This window comes from Phaethon lepturus, unplaced genomic scaffold (genome assembly GCF_000687285.1).
Source record: "Phaethon lepturus isolate BGI_N335 unplaced genomic scaffold, ASM68728v1 scaffold4233, whole genome shotgun sequence".
Classification (NCBI taxonomy): domain Eukaryota; kingdom Metazoa; phylum Chordata; class Aves; order Phaethontiformes; family Phaethontidae; genus Phaethon; species Phaethon lepturus.
Window position 1 is genome coordinate 68,120 of NW_010526906.1, and position 18,178 is coordinate 86,297.

At 37.9% G+C, this 18,178-nt stretch overlaps 1 protein-coding gene across 1 annotated transcript in view; it reads right to left on the minus strand.

The window, feature by feature from the left end:
* Positions 1 to 18,178, minus strand: part of NBEA (neurobeachin) — a gene marked incomplete at both ends in the record, with an annotated part of 159,812 nt that overhangs the window by 36,904 nt on the left and 104,730 nt on the right. Inside the window, 2 exons of the mRNA XM_010283206.1 lie at positions 13,492 to 13,619; positions 17,752 to 17,878. Coding sequence (XP_010281508.1) covers positions 13,492 to 13,619; positions 17,752 to 17,878 — 255 coding nt within the window. The remainder of the gene's footprint in view (positions 1 to 13,491; positions 13,620 to 17,751; positions 17,879 to 18,178) is intronic.

Sequence of the window (18,178 nt, forward strand, 5' to 3'; positions counted from 1 at the left end):
ACTGTGGAAATTAAAATATCCTGGAAGTCTTCTGATTTTCCCCTTTATCCTGTGATACTATTTAAATAGTGGCTCAAAGTTGTGGCTACGTTTCTGCCACAGCTGTTGCCCTGGATATTTTATTTCAATGGATGGAGTGAGAAAAAAAATAATGGGAAAAAAGCCATTTAAAAATGAATTTAAATTTGCAGTTAAAAGATTTTTCAAGTTTTTTCGTGTGATATTTTCTCAAGATGCCATTTGTTTCCTGATCAAGTTGCTATTTTTGTGATTTAAATTTGTAGAAAAAATAGTAAATGAGAACAACTGACACCAAAGAAATCATTCCATACTCAATAAATCTGGGAAAAAAACAACTATTCTGAGATTTTATGTTCTATTGATCCCTCACAGTTTTCTTATTTAAGTGAATCAACATCTATCCCTCCTTTCTCTTTTTTCTCAGTCCTTCACCTCCTCTCAAATCTGTTACAGGAAACACATTTCAGAAGAATTACCTCAACAGTGAATTATTTTCAAAGAAGCATACAAGCAGAAATCAGAACATTAATTTCACTCACTAACACAAGCAAATGTTTATACTTTATACCTTCACTACACCTATGACGCTTTCTCTTCATCTCAGGAACCTTCAATTCTCTCTAAAGCTGTCAAAAGTGACATCCTGGACAAGATGGATCATAAGTATGATCCCAAGTGACAGTCTCTAGAATATCATACTCTCCCTGAAAATGCAACAATATAATTCAAATGTATTACTCAATGTTATTTTTTCCTTAGGTATGAGTTTTTCTTTTTCTCCTGAAATTTATCAACTTTTCCTTAGCTTTAGTCTTTAAATTTTTCCTATTTGATGCCCTGTTTTCTGTGCTTATTTATTCTTTTTTTGTTTCTCTCCTCCATTTTGAAACATAGGAATTGCCTTTTGTTTCCTTCTTTCTACTGCTACCTTCTAGTTCTTTGTCATATTCTTTCCTATTATTAGGGGGAATATTACCATCATGGCATGACGCAACCGCAATGTATTTATGGTGGATGACAAAAAAGGAGAGAAAAGGATAGGTTGCATAGCACTAAACCCACTTACTCCTTACTGGTCCTACTTGCTTCCTTATATTTCTTCTCTTTGGCAACCTTTGGGCCATACTGAGAGATCAGTGAGTGAACCAGTGCAGCTACAAATAGGAAGTATAACAAAACCTCACAAAACTTATGCAGCTTCCTAAATTTCTAAGGCCAAGATGACCATTATTTTAACTAGGTGTGATGTCCTGAGTAGCATAACCCGCCAGCTAATTTTGTATGTAGTTGAGCAAACTGTTGGTGAACTAATATTTTGTTTAGAAGGTAACTGTTTTCTGAGAATTTGATAACAAGGAAAAAAAAAATCTCCATTTCCATGCTGAACTTTACTGACCTTAGTCAGCAGCCACCAGATCTTGCTCCTATCCTGAAGCCCTACTGACAAATGGTAGTTATTCTAAAACAGTATCTCTCAAAACACAGAATTGTACCACAGTCATAGATCTCTTGAAATAACTTGTATTTCTCATGTTTCAGTTTTCTTTATTTACTTGACAGTAACATTGTTACGGGCTCTCCCTAGACCTGCTTTGACATCACTTTGCCATCTTAATTTGACATATCACAACTGTCTCTGTTGTCTGACAAGTTCTTTCAGCATGAGGGTTTCCCACTGAAAGAAAATCTCTACAGGCAACATCACTATTAGTATAAAAAGATTGGATCATAAAATTCCACATCCCAACAGAGAAGAATGAGACATAATATAAGACAATACATGTTTAGCAGATTTCTTTTTTTGGGGCGAGGTGAATTTTAACATAAAGTTAGACTGACCACAGTAAAGATATATTCTCTTAGTCCTTGCAAAAATAATCCCAGGTCTGTAAGGAGTCTGTTAACATCTAGATAAATCAAGCTTGATGGTTCATTAATGTTTATGTTATAGTTAACATGTTTTTCTATCAAAACCAAAGGTCTCTGTAAATGGGTAGATTTTTAAGATTCAAGTGTAGTAGTTTCTCAAGTTAATTGATTCAAGAGTTTTTGTGGAATATGCTTTGCTTATGCCTTGAAGGCATGGAAACAAGTGCATCCATATCCAACTGTAGAAGTGCCTTTAAATCATTAGGACAAGTAAGGGACTTTAGTTAAACTTGGTCACTGGTTGAAAGGTTTCAGTCTGGGTCATAAGAGCAGGTGATAAGTAGACAGAAAGTTAAGGAATATAGAAGGAGAAGCTGTGAGCAGCCCTTAATGAGATTAGTTTTGTAAAGAACCTGGACATAGAGCTCAGGCTACACGGAAAAGGATTATTAGCCTATGCCTCATGATAATCACATCTTTCAGGGCAAAATCTGATACAGAGATGTTATTTACACCCTATAGTTTGTCAGTTAGGTAGTTCTCTGGAAAATACTGCTGGGATAATAAAGTAGATTGATACCATTTCTAAGCCTTTAGAGGACAAAGGGTGGGGCAAATACCAGCCTAACTGTTTCAAGTCCAAAATCAGGCAGCATCCCCTGCTGAGTTCCGAATGATGAATTAAGTGGAATAAGAACCAGAGAACCTCTGCCTGTGGGGAGCTTCAGTCACAGCATGAACATCCTGTAGATACTGAATACCTTTTTGGCATACCACCTCGTTTTTCTTTGGACCTGGACAGTAGAGGAGAAAATAATAAGGGGGAAAAAGGTGGCTGTTGCTAAAAAAAATTGTACAACTTAGTCCAGTGTTACCATGCAGCACTGCAGTATACCTGATATGATGAGTCCACCTACAGGCTATGTTACAGTAGTGCCTGTATGTGTTAAGAACTTTCTCAAGAATTTTTAAAAAATTATTTCCTTGAAATAACATTAAATAGTTCTCTTGCTACTTTTTTTGTAGTAGGAGGCAAACTTCTTTCAAAAAAAGGGAAAAAAAATTATTTTCCATGAAAACTGAAAGTCAGAACAAGAAAGAAGACAGAGGGACATCTGACCTGGATGGCATTAGGACAAAGAAGGAGTATGAAGTCGTCAGGGAGGGTATTCTAGAGTTTTAAGACAAAAAGACCAGTCCTTTCTAGGCCTTATGGCTTGCAACTGAGATACACGCTACTAGCTTGAAAAAGAAACTTGTGAGAAAGTGCCCAATACTGCTGAAGGCAAGTGGGACCTGAGGACCACAAACAACTCCTTTTCTCACTCTTTAAGTGCTCCAATATTTTATGAATTTCTTCATGTGCTTTAAAAGAACAGCAATTGGTATTGTTTGGTTTCTAATAATATAATTTTTATAGTAGCACTTTCAACAGTAATTTGGTAACTTCAAACATCTAATGGCCTTTGTATTTTCAAGGATAACTTTCAGAGTTTCTTTTCAGCAAACCTGACGACTTTACACTGTCACCAGCTTTTTTTTTCCCGAGGGCATGTATTTTTTTTTTTTTTTTTTTAGTGCTGCATTCTCTTAACCCCTTCTGTTGAATATATGTAGTTGATTCTAAACTTTACAAGTAGTCTCACATTTCGGACATTTTTTCTCCGCTGGCAAAGCAACAGTACTGCTCCAATTTCTGCCTAATGGGAACTCCATACATTTTGGATTGTAAAGAAGTCTTGATTATTAATTAGTGTAACAATGATAATATAATCAAGAACATATGATCTGAGTGCCAACAACAATTTCTACCTTTAAGTTATGCTGGGACCACACAAGCCAAAGACAAAGGAGAGGGCATGAGCAGTTAACCTCTGTTACATAGCCTAATACATCTTAGTAAGTGTCCGATTCATTAGACAGGGATAGAGTGGCTCATATGTGTAATTAATTATTGGCAGGTTTACTTTCAAAAAAGTGCCAGATGCTATGCATTTCCTAGTTGCTATCTGGATCTCTGATCTATATGTTTCCTGCCATGTTAAACATCTGTTCAGAACATACTGCTGCACACAGGAACTTCAGTAATTCAAGAGTTAAATCTTCAGAATCGAATGAATGTGTATCCTCTTCACTTTCTGATGTTTGTAATGATATTCCTTTAAAAGCATCATAAAGGAACACTATATGAAAGAAAAGTGTTCTGTAACTGGTGTGGGAGTCATTATAGTTTGAAGATTTCACTGTGGACAAGTAACAGAGACTTCTGCTGTGGCACCTGCTCTTCAGTTCCTCCTCTGAATGCCAGTATTGGGATCTGTCTTGTCACTAGTAGCATATTCTGAAAAACAGTGTGGAAGTTGCAAAGCTTTGAACCTTGACTCTGATGCAATATGTGTAAATAAATAAGCAGATCTGAATATCCATTTAACCTTCCATCATTTCTTTGTTCCTATCCCCCAGACTTCTGGACAACTGGTGCTGTTCTCTGTCTCCATGAGTATCTAACTCACCGATGTTTTATAGTAAGAAACACTTTCAGTTCCAAAGTGTTTGGAGAAACATGAGCATACTGTGTTTTAGTAAGACACTAAGAGCTAATCATAGATAATTTCTTACACCAAGATTTTTTCCAAGCCTATAAAGAGCAGTTTGAAATTAATGAACTTTTTTTTTTCCTGTTTATAATAAAGGAATTACAACATGCACAGGCAGGATTTCAATCAGCAGCAGTATTTTTAATTATATCTATTGGAGGATTTCAAGGGTTTTCATGCCCTGTTTCAAAATTACCTATTGTTTTCTTCATGGTTAAGAAGTAAATCTTGCAAACTACTTGCAGAAATTCATAAAGTTTTTACTTTTAAAAGTAAACAATTAAAATATCCTCATAGTGTAAATCAACACTCAAACCTTGTAACAACACAAAGTTATTCAATATATTGTTAGTGTTGATTAATGTTTTTAAATTTACTGAAGAAAAGCATTATCTGTAACTCATTATTGTTCCAACCTCGTTATCTAAACAGGGCTTCTCTTCAGACAGCCGTGTGATTTCGCTGGGATCTTTTTGCAAGTGTTTGCAGTGAACGATAAAAAGAAATCTATGAAGGAATCCCACTACCACAAGTTAAGGAAGACTGTCTTCCAGAGGACTGGGACAGGCAATTCAATGGCTTTAAACTGCACTGTGCTGCGCCTGCAGCACCATCTCTTCCTAGACGTAGAAGAATGTGCACTGAGACCCCTAAGGCACGTGGAAAGAAAGGAGTGGGAGGTGGCATGGCAGAGAAGAAATATGTTATGAACTCCTCAGCCTTGAAAACCAATTCAGAATTCCTGCTCCACTACAAACCAAATATTCTGTCAGATTCCCGACCCTGACTGACCAGAGTGACCGTGTCCAGTGAGACACACACTGCAAATGACACTAGCCTGACCTCCCAGCAGAAACATTTTTAACAGTCACCCAGATTTCTAACAGGGATTTTCTGATGTCTAATAGGGTTGAGTTCCTATTGCGCTCGCCCTCAGTCCTGCTTTATCAATTGTTTTCCTGTTCCTTGCGCTGCAATGTCCATAGTGTTGTACCAACACAGTATATTACACAGCTGCAAATGAACCAGATGAGATTTTTCACTTTTCCATTTATTCACTACACGATGGCGACATACCCCAAATGACAGTGCAGAGCAAATGTTGAAGCTGATTTAGAAATACACATGTAACCATGACATTATAGGGTCAAGCAAAGACATTATAGGATATCTTTTCTTTAAATGGATACCTATATTCATGAATATCGTGTAAAAATAACATGTTTTAAGCATTCTCTGTTAAACTGGCTGAAACTGCCCAGGACATGGAAAAGTTATCAAGGGAGTAAAAGGCTGACCCTCCTCACACAGTGCGGTAACATACGCCTCATACCCTCAAGAAATCAAATTAAAGTATATGTATGGCTATGCAGTCATACACTTGCAAGGGCTCTCTGAAATCTGGGACCAAACTATAGCTGGCATGAGCCTTATATGAGGCTTGTCTGAATAGACAAACTTCATTATCCAGAGAAAAGAGAAAATATCTCATGCTAAAATGAGCTTCAAGGTGATGATTAAAAAACCTTCTTAAATAAAACATAAAAATCACTTTATATATATACATACACACACATGAACCCACATAAAAAATTAGAAGAAAGGCTTATTTCATACAGTGAATTAAACATTGACCCTCTTTGATGCCTCAAGGGAAGATGATACATTCTGGGCTGCATCTGCAGTTGAGATGCAGTCAACTGCAGAACAAGGAAAAAACACCTTTTTTTCACTGATCCCTGCAGGTGGCTAGCTGACACTGAAGTATTTCTGTCCATGACCATGTGAACAAATGCAGTGATGGCAATGTTAGAGCAAATTAAGGTCAATACAGACTGTCATTCTTTGCAGGGTATGGCACAGAGGAAATGGAGATGCACAGGCTCCAAAAGCCACAAAGAAGCTCCAAAACCAGTCAGAAAATACATGACATTTTTCCTCCTGAGAAGCCGGACTGAAGACTATATTTAGAAAGAATGTTTAAAACAGCCGTAAAGACTACAAATAACATTGCTCTCCATACCTGATGGTAAGCCCTAGGAAAGTTTTCAATGTTATTTTCCCGCATTAAGCATTCTACTGATAGAAAGGCTAAGTCATGCTGTAGTATTTAACTTCTTTTTTAGCTCTTCTCTTTGGTACATCGAACAAATCAAGCTCCGTTTATTGTGCTTTATGGAGTTTATCTCCCATCCATCAATCACTCCTGTGGCCTGCTCTTTTGTTCCCTCTGCCGTGTGTGCATATCATTCTTGAAGTGCTGGGTATAGAACCAGATGGTAGGAGTTCTACTGAAGTTGTGAACAGAAACAAAATCACTTCCTCATCTATTCTTCCTAGGCATCCAAGCATTGGACAAGTCTTTGTTGCCTCAGCACTGTGCTGAGAGCCCAGAGTATGCTAATTATTATAACAATCCCTACATTCCTTGAGTGGCTTCATCCCTCATCTCCTACTCTCTAAGTATGGTCTATATTCTTTGTTCCTAGAGATCTCCTACCCTCTAGGTATAGTCTATATTCTTTGTTCCTAGAGATTGGACTGAGCATTTGGCTGTGTTGAAATTTGGCTTTTTCTTAGTTTCGGTTGTTCCACAATATGACTCAACACATCTCTCCAATTGAATGACTTTTCTTCTTATTTTGTGTAACTCTGCCTAAGCAGTTAGCTTTGTCAGGAACAATTCTCCATCGTAATCAAGACCGTTAATAAAAACATCAAAGTAGGACCAAAAAGTGGCTAATTAATAGAAATTTCATCATTATGAATAGCTTCAGGTTTTACTTATGTGCTGTTAATTCCAGTTAATGGAAATTTTAAAATTATAGCAATATTTTTAAATTTCCTTTCTCTGTTACTTGCTAATATTTATTGATCTATGTATTTTTTTCAGAATGGTGGCTGCATGCTGTGCTACAGACTGGTAAGCAACTACCAAAAGTCTGGTTAGTTGAAACAAAACATGTCTGGACACACAAACAAAAAGAATTTGGATGTGGCAGAGTGAGATAAAAGAATGAGAGAACAGTATGAACGGGAAAACAAAGTTCTGCAAGAGCATGCAGTCTCTCTGCTTTATAGCATCTGTGCCCTTGAGCACAAAAATAATACAAAGGTTCTGAGAAGTCTCAAAGAGAAAGCTAAGGCCCATGCTAAGCACCAAAAAGTACTTTTTTTCCAGGAGGTCTAAGGGATTTCCGGACTTTCACCGTATCTCAGCAAAATGGTTACCCTGTTCTTCCTAATACAAAACTAGGTGTTTGAGGAAATCAGAAACAACTTGTGGCACCATTGGTAGATACCACAGTGATGTCACACTTGTGGTCTTTGGGAGCTTTTAAAGTCGTGTCATTTAGCACCAAAGTTACATCTGTGGTTTCCAAAGGAATGCTTTGGGCAATTTTTTCAATTGTTTCAAGAAGCCTCCTGTCAAATACTATACACAACTACTTCATCACCACTTCTACTGAATTTTTTCATAGAGCCATGTGATGAGTTAATGAGGAGAAACAGATTCTGCTCCTATCAGCACAAAAATGTTTTCCATTTCATCTCATTTGAATTGTGCTTGTATCAGAAACATATCAAATGTACACCAAAGAATTTGTAAGAACTCTTTTGCAGAAGGGTTATCTGGATGACCTTCTATCCAGGTAATGATATAGGAAAGTGAAAAGCATTTGTCTGGTACCTCACTAAAGAGAAGGGAAAGCACTGTGTGTGACACTGTTTCAATCTTGGACCTATTGTTACAGTTCAGGACTCTCCAAGAATAGCTGTAGTGAAACTATTTTTACCCATCTGTGCTTGACAAAAAGAGGATATAACTTTTCTTTCATATACAGATCAGATTACACTTGCCTGTAACATTTTCACCTAAAAGCTAGAATGTTGTAATACACTTTACATGGACGGAATTTGCAGACCATATGGAAACTAGAGTTAGTGAAAACATATCTGTGCAAGTGTTAAATGGAACGGCACTATGAGCATTGCTAAGCACTCCACTGCCTGTCGGAAAAGGACCGGGGGGTGTAGGTCAACACTCGGCTGAACATGAGCCGGCAGTGTGCCCAGGTGGCCAAGAAGGCCAACAGCATCCTGGCCTGTATCAGAAACAATGTGGCCAGTAGGATGAGGGAAGCGATCATCACCCTGTGCTCGGCACTGGTGAGGCCACACCTTGAATCCTGCGTTCAGTTTTGGGCCCCTCACTACAAGAAGGATGTTGAGGTGCTGGAGCGTGTCCAGAGAAGGGCAACGAAGCTGGTGAGGGGTCTGGAGCACAAGTCTTCTGAGGAGCGGCTGAGGGAACTGGGGTTGTTTAGTCTGGAGAAGAAGAGGCTGAGGGGAGACCTTATCGCTCTCTACAACTACCTGAAAGGGGGTTGTGGTGAGATGGGTGTTGGTCTCTTCTCCCATGTAACAAGCGAGAGAACAAGAGGAAATGCCCTCAGATTGCACTAGGGGTGGTTTAGATGGGATATTAGGAAAAATTTCTTCACCGAAAGGGTTGTCAAGCATTGGAACAGGCTGCCTGGGGAAGTTGTTGAATCACCATCCCTGGAGATATTTAAAAGATATGTAGATGTGGTGCTTAGGGACATGGTCTAGTGGTGGACTTGGCAGTGCTACATTAATGCTTTGACTCAATGATCTTAAAGGTTTTTTCCAATCTAAACAATTCTATGATTCTATGGTTTTAAGCTCAGATATGGGACCTACACACATTGCCTGTTTGTTTCCAATTAGATTCTATAAGTGAATAGATTCTATTTCAGTATGTAAATAGATAAAGAATTTTATCAATAAATATATTCTGCTATGTCATTACTGCTTGACAGGATTCCTCTGCTACCAGTCACATTTGGAAATTTACATGAGTAAATAGGAAAAATTAACAATTTTGGGTATGAGTGGTCCAAACTTTTGGTCTAGACTGACCATTATTGCAGCTTCTTCAGTTCAACTCCACTCAAAAGTTAAGCAGCCACTGCTTAGATATTAAGTATAATTTTCTCAAACAATAAATCCACCAGTCTTCCATGGGACAGAATGATGATACAATCTAAAGGAAAATAAGATGGTTCGGTATGACTGCAAGATTTTTCAAGTTTGAGACAGCTCGACTACAACAAAAAGGTGAAATCATAACTAAGTTGTTTTTACATTTCCAAATATATATTAACAACACCTATCTCAAAGCATCAGATATTCTGGAAAGTTTGCATAATTAACCTGCTTTAGAGGTACTAAAATGAATTTTTTCTGTTCCATTTTCTTTTGTACTCTCTCTTCAGCATACAAAACCTCAGCTACATAACCATGGATATTCTTATCGAGTCTGAAATGATTTAGTAATTCTTACACACATGCATGCACAAGAGCACTAGAGAGAGCTTCAGGAAAAAAGCACATGCCATCAAGGTTGCCTGAAGGTATTCAGATTTTAGGAAAACCTGATAAGGAAAAGTCTTCATACCATAAGGGGTTTTGAAAAACAGTAAGAGGAGGGACGGTATTTTTATGTTTCAAGCATGAATAATCAGAAGAAAAGGCCATGCTTTACAGAATGCAGCAGATACTTTCATGGTGATCAATTTGAAAAACAGACAGCACCTTCAGACTTTATTAAATAAAGTTTATTTGCTCATTTTTGATTGTTATAACTAAAACATTTACACATAAATCAATGAACTAAACTATTTCACATAAAACTGTCAAGCTAATTATTGCTTGCCAGCAAAAAATCAAGTTTAAATTATCAAAGGAATTCTATGTACTCACATATCTTGAATAACACCACTAAAAACCTCTGTTTTGCAGTCATTACATGGAGAGAACTTTCAAGCACTTCAAGGACCACCACTGGCATTCAGTGCACAATGACAGAAAATTTGTCAAAGTAAATCAGGTATTGGACTAGGAGAGAATTTAGAATTCTCTTTAAAAAGCAACTTAAGTAGGCAAGAATTCAGTTTAGTTGAGATCAAGGATCTCATACAGGCGATGAAGAAAGAAAAGATGAGAAGTACACAATGACTATAAAAGCAGCTCTCTGAGCTCTCTGCTAAGATGGAAAAAAGCCCAACTATTTTAGAGGAGGCAAACAGAAATTCAAGTCCTGCAGTGTAAAATTCTAAGGTGTGCTTGGATTTTTTCTTTAGAGATTGCTATTTCAATATTTTGGGAAGAAAGGAACTGGTTATTAGAAATCAAGAATGAGAGAGTGCTTGAAGTGAAGGTTACACATAACATTAAGGAAAAGTGATGGGAAGGACAGTACTTATTTTGGGACTCGGTGTTTAGTTCATAAACAATGATTCCTGTGACTGAATTGGGTGACTGAGACATAGATGGGACAATATCAGTCCAATCTGTGTCAGTCCAATCTATGTCAGTCCAGTCAAGTGGGCATTGGAAGAATGCTACAGCCAACAAAACCACCTCTCTTCTCTGGACAGAAAATGAGATAAACTCATACTGCTGTATACTTGTGAGCTTCTTGTGGCCTCTAGCTTTTCAGTCTTTGCCATATGCTGAGAACCGTTGTAGCCTTGTTCACACTATGAATCTGACCAAAAGCCAAAGTCAGAACAGCATTGGTAAAGAATTTTTTTAATCTACAAAAGAGCTCAGGTGAAACAAAGACATTTTTATTTGTACTGTATAAAAACTATAGTGCAATTAATCAATTGTCAAACAGAAAAGGATAACAGTTACCAATTTTGCAATCAACTTCACTGAAGTAAGAGACTTAAGAATGGAATCAATCATTTTACAGTCATCTCAATGTTCTCGATGAGCATCTCAGACTATTAACTTCAAGTGTCATTAAGGGAGAATTGCAACTTACTCATAGCTATAAAATAAACAGTATAAAATATCTGAAGTTTCTGAGAATTACTAAGCTACTATACCATTCCTTGGTATTATGAAACAATAATATTATTAAACAATAATTAGACAAAAAAAGAAAAGGCTATTCAGAAGATTTCAGTTACAAGGTGCAAATATTTCTAGCATTAAATTAAAAAAAATAGTAAAAGTAAGGGTTAGAGTAAAAAAGGGCCAGCATTGTGGGGAGTTATAACTGAGACCATAGAAAGACTGTACACTAACTTTTAGATAAAATGAATGTATAATAGAAGGAGTTTTGGAATTTGAACACAAAGTTGTGGTTTTTCTGCATAGATCTTCACACATTATAAGCTTTGCCTTAATGAGACTTTTTCCTCTCAATAAACAACAATATTTTGTGTAAGAACAATTCTGGAAGCAAAAGGTTTACTTGGCTGAACGTATTCCTTTGGCTATATGATGTGCAAGCAGTGCATGCTCCTGCAAATTCCCCCATCGCTATTTTAACTGCATTCGCACTGACTCGTGACTTTCTGCATGAGCTTGCCATATGTGCACTTTGTATTGGGTTTGCGTGGCAAGGTTTTGGTAGCAGGGGGGTTACAGGGGTGGCTTCTGTGAGAAGCTGCTGGAAGCTTCCCCCATGTCTGATAGAGCCAATGATGTCAGCTGGCTCCAAGATGGACCCACTGCTGGCCAAGGCCGAGCCCATCAGTGATGGCGGTCACGCTGCTGGTGTAACAGAGTTAAGACGGGGAAAAAAACCCCTCTGCTCAAATTGTAGCTGGAGAGAGGAGCGAGAACATGTGAGAGCAACAGCCCTGCAGCCCCCAGGCCAGAGCAGCAGGAGGGGCAGGAGGGGCTCCAGGCGCCGGAGCAGAGGTTCCCCGGCAGCCCCTGGGGAAGCCCATGGTGAGGCCGGCTGTGCCCCTGCGGCCATGGAGCTCCACGGGGGAGCAGATCTCCACCTGCAGCCCGGGGAGGGCCCCACGCTGGAGCAGGGGGATGCCCGAAGGAGGCTGCGACCCATGGGAAGCCCACGCTGGAGCAGGCTCCTGGCAGGGCCTGTGGCCCCGTGGAGAGAGGAGCCCAGGCTGGAGCAGGGTTGCTGGCAGGACTTGTGACCCTGTGGGGGACCCAGGCTGGAGCAGTTTGTGAAGCCTGTGGGAAGGACTCATGCTGGAGAAGTTCATGGAGAACTGTCTCCTGTGGGAGGGACCACATGCCTAAGCAGGGGAAGAGCATGAGGAGTCCTCCCCCTGCGGAGCAAGGAGCGGCAGAGACAAGGTGTGATGAATTGACTGTAACCCCCATTCCCCGTTCCCCTGTGCTGCTGGAGGGGAGGAGCTAGAGAATTTGGGAGTAAAGTTAAGCCCTGGAAGGTGTTTTAAGATTTGGGTTTATTTCTCATTATCTTACTCTGATTTGATTGGTAATAAATTTCCCCAAGTCTAGTCTGTTTTGAGGAGGGGAGTGATAGAGCAGCTTTGGTGGGCACCTGGTGTCCAGCCAGGGCCAACCCACCACACACTTTCTGCATAATTTCTGCATTACGTACTGCCTCACTTATAAAGAAAAGTTTCTAGCTATGAAGTAGTAAAGACAATGTATACAACCCCATAAAAATCCCTGAAAGTGTTCAAGGATACTTTTGCTTAAAAAAATCATCACTTTTTTTTCCCCTCTGGCGACAACTCTTGATCTGCGTATGTGACCTACCTGAGCAAATACTGTCCCTACCAAATATATATGTATCAATAATGTTGGAGCACAGTCTTCAATTTACTTTCTTCTATGGGAATTGATTACACTTTTTAATTGTATTTTTCACTAGTTTCTCAAAGTCAGGCTGAAACATTTATATAATTATTCTGAGGTGGAAAAAGCAAACTAGAGAGGTTTTTGCATTCCAAGATGACAGGACGTATCTTTACACAGCATCTCACTTAGAGAAAAAAAGGGGTACAAAAGCTATCACTTTTAATTTCCTTAAATGAAATTAAATGCAAGGAAGTGAAATAACAATGTATTTACAACTGATTCATTTACCAAAAATAGTATATAAAGTCCAGTGAAACTGAAAAATTGTTCATATCGAATGACTAATAGCTAAAATAACATAATCTTATAACAGAAACAGTACCTTCAATCAACAGCTCTTGTCCATGACTGCCCAACAATGTTCGGGATAGGAAAGGGGCAAAATCAACAAAGATTTCTCGCAGGAGAGGGGCCACCTTTTCTAAGGCTCTTTCAAGCTTTGCAGTGATACTGTGGAAAAATAAAGACCAGGATTGGAAGAACACTTAACAATAGAAATTAAATGATGTCAAATCTTACCTATTTTTAAAAGTTGCTGTAAGCTTCTTTAGAGAAGAGCTTAATCGTAATTTGATTAAACTTTACAGTGTTTAAATGGCTTTAAGTAAATGCAAATGTCATGCCAGAGTCAGCAGTGTGGCAGCCTCATAAATTCTACAGCATTTGCAGAGTAGTCCAGAGCAGGTAACATTTCTATTCTCATTTTCAAACATGATAAGAAGAATGTCAAATACTCAAGTGTAATTCTATTTCACCTTTCTCAGCTTATAGGCATGTAATCATTTTGTACACATTTGAAAGCTTGAAAAAAGAAGTTTTTATTCACCCAAAGCAATCACAAGTAACTTGCTTTTTTATTCAAGCTTTCAAATAACAACATCTAGCATTGCAATGCTGGATAAGGGAGTGTATGAGGAAGCATCATAGCACAGGTATCAAGAAAATCAATACTCTCTCTTCAGCTTTGAAGGAACATGATCCCAGGTAAATCACTTTGCCTTTGCATTTATACTTCTCTGTCTGGTGAGAATATACACTCTTTGATGCATGGATTGTACCACTTAAGAGTCCTTCTTCCTTTTTAAAACTTGACAGGGCATAACACTTGTGCCCTCTGAAACTCTTATATCAAGATTAAAAACCCGCTGTGTTATCTAAAAGAAGTGAAGTGTTACTTAGAAATGAGATTACACACATATTTCAGTCTATGAAGAATTTTTGCTATTCTTTTTCAGACTGCTGGTGGCTGAAGGGGTCTTCTTTGTGCTTGAATCACAGCACCAAAATATTACTGGCATTTAAAAGTGCAATTATAGGAAGAAGTTACATTTATTGACAGAATCTAAGAGAATGAACACTGACATTTAAATTTTATACTGTATCTATTATCTATAAACACTAAACAAATGTGGACTTTTTAATTCAGATGACATGAAAATGCCTACATTTAAAAAGAAAGCTGACATTATAAACACATTGGAAGTTTTCCTTCATTAGCTTAAAATTATTTTACTCAATTCCTATGGCTTGTTTTCTTTCCATGTGCTGCTTTCCCATTTCAAATTCAGATACTGATTTTCTAATATTCTAAAGGATGGATTCATATCACCAGCCTTTGTTTAAGATGATTAGTTGAAGTAAATTTCACTATGCTAAACACTCTACAGACTATACTTGAAATGCAGGTGACTAGCTTAGAGTTTTTAATTTGCAACATGAACCTATCACAAGCTTTTGGTGCTAGAGATAAAAAGCCTACTAGATTAATCCAGACTTCTCTAAACCTTGTTTTAAAATATGCTTTCACTGTGAATTGTTTTAAAAGGCCTCATTTTAGAGTTCATTTAGCTCTATAAAAACATGGAATTGAAAAAATTAAAAGTTCAAAATTTTTCAAATTCAGATCAATTTTTATTTAAGAATCAAGTAATATGGGAGGTATGGATGTGCTATTAATCAATACCTTGGATGAGCTATTAATAAACACCTTGTTATCAAATGGATAGCTGATGGATCTTGTATATTATGGATCTATTCATGGCAATTGGGAATAGTATTCTGTGAAGATATGAGATCAAAGTTTAGCCCTGTATATCAAAGGACAGAACTTAATATCTAAATAGAGAAAAAAGAAAAAAAAGATGCTTCTTCATATAAATCTCTAGTGCATTTACATGTTGAAAACTGACTGGAGTTCTTGTCCCTCAGTTTCAAAAAGAACAAACAAAATTAAGGAAAAAAAACATACACAGAGATCCCAAAAATATTTCAGTGAAGCAGGTGGCCAATCTACCGCCTTTCCACACACACACACACAGAGGAGCATAAGAGAAGAGAGATCAATCTGATTCTACAGCTGTTTCCAACATCTATTATACCTTATAATGCATCCAGCAATCATTAGGGAACTCCCTGTGGAGATTAATGTAACTAGTTTTCATGGCTGAACTAAGAGATTTTCATTTTTTTTGGTAAAGAATGAATTTTTTTTTTCCTCTCCATTTCTGGATATTCAAGGCAAATAAACTCTTAGTATCTTCCAAATTCAAGTTTATTTGTTTTGCACATTAAAGGAAATACATATCAGAAAATAAATTATTTATATTATATAGAAATATATATAATTTTTATATATATATAAAGGTGATAAACTGGGACAGGAAAGATTGAAAGAACACAGTAGCAACATCAGATTAAAAAGAAATACTCTTGAAACTGTGAACAAAAAGACCAAGTAGTCCTCTGCACAGTTCTTACTACCTATTGCTTGAACCAGCCCCAAGAAAGTGCAAAGAGAAGTGGGGGCACACACTGTCCCAGTCCCAAGGATGCTACCTTCCCAACCTCATTCCAGGCCAAACCTCTACTTCCAAATCAAGACTGTTAAATGTCTAAAAGCCCAGGATCATTCTCCTCCTTGCTTTCCTCTGCTCAGTCTGCAGCCATGAGCAGCTCTTTTCTCATGCAGCTGCTATAAGGGAAGGCTTAGATAAGCTAGCTTTCACTTCACGCTCTCTGACCCCCCAAACAACTCTGATTTTTAATCTTACAAAAGCTGAAGCACAATGAACTCCAAGTCAGAAAAGCAAAAATTACACATTATCAAAATAAAGTTTTAGTTGTTTCTTGGGGGAGTGTGTGGGGAGGGGCAGAAAAGGGAAAAAAGTCCAAAAGACATTTCTTGGGTTGATTAGATTTACATTTCTGTTACTGTGCTCCACGTAAATTATTTCAATCCCTAACGTGAGTTACTACTCAGAATACAGCTACTTCTGAGATAAAAATCTGAGTTTAAAATTTGAATTGTAGATTTTGAAGCTGAAGTTTTTCTTTGACTCCAGGAGAAAAACTTCCAAAATGTTTGCGAAAAAACAAGAACACTGCATTGGTTAAAGTAACTGAAAAATAAACAGACTAGCGATCCAGTTTAATTTTAACATAGTTTAGTATCTGAATTTTAAAAAACATTTTACCCTCAGCAAAGCACTGCCCGAAGATATGAAGAAGACGGGAAGCAAACGGAAGTTTTGCGTCACAATTTTATTAACCTACCTCGTAACACTGTCAAGCAATGAATAACGCCACGCAAACGGTCATTGTCTCCTAATCATTTGCACCTTTTTGGGGTGGAGCCAACAGCCCTCACGCTTTCAGCCTGGGCCCGCAGCCGTTGCTGTGATTCCACCTGCACCACTCACCTGACACTTCAGATAGCGCCAGCAAAAAACGGCGTGTTTTGCATTGTGTGTTAAATCACTGAAGCACCAATGCCTTTTTTCACAGGTTGCCTAGGGCCCTTGATTTAAGTTTATTTCCTTTCTAGTTCCTTAGGGAATGAAATTGTCTTGTTCATGATCTTATAAGCTCATGAACAGCTAGCTTGGTTGCTGCCTCCACTCCAATCTTCTTAAAGCCACACCTCGAAGAGGCTGGCCAACTAAGCGACACTTGGCAGCGCCTTACTATACCGTGTGTCAGGTTCTTACCGCAGACAGGTGTGCACCTTGAAAAGGTCAAAAATTCATCTCTGAAGTGTGCTGCGGCACAACTGAGTAACTACAAAATAATAACTATTACACAAAGATATTTAATAGGAATTTCAGAGAGCATTTTCCTGGCTGCCAGTCAGCGCACGAGGGCTATTAGCCATCCCATGGCATGTGTCTCACACCACCAACTCAGATCTGGTGCACCATTTAGCTGCATGAATACGTGCCTGGTTTCACCCTCCCCAGTTTAAATAGGGGTTTGTTTTCTAAGAAGAGGTTGTGTGTCTCTTTCCACTTGCTAGGGCTCCATGGCCAAGTTGTACGCTTGCGTTCCGTTATGGAGCAATGTAAAAAGCCGGTCAACTAAAAAATTACTTTTAATGAAGTTTTAGTGTCTGGCATATTTCTTAGAAGTTAGACTTTTCAGTGAAGTGTTATTTTAGTATACATATTTTCAGTACCAAAAAAGTATATGAATACATCTTATACTACATTAATAATGCCAGTAATGCATATTGTATTTGTATGTATGAAGTTGTTGTGGGAGGAGAAAATAGAATTAATATTAATAATAAAAGATAGAACCTGTATACCTCATATTTTCAGCTGAATCCTCTGGCATTGGAGCAACAGTTTGGACAGCTGGAAGATTTTTGCTGGTAGCACCATTTACAAAGCTGGATGACGAAGAGGAAGAAGAAGATCCTGAGTCTACTGCACCTGTCCCCCAAAAAATACAGGTCTTAATTCAGTCTGAAGAAACGTAACTTTTAGAGACTTTTAATACTCTCCTTGTCTTATTCATCTACTTTTAAGTAAGGAAATAATGTTATTTATTCTAAAACAGTTGAAACCATTCCATACAATTATCAATTAAATTAATAGCTTATTTTGCTAGTATAACAATAATAAGCTTAAAAAGCTATTGAAAATCAGGCAAAATAAATCCTTACCTCATTTTCATTATTCCCAAATTATATTCCAAAGATGAAAACATTTTTACATCATCCTGTAAAGCAA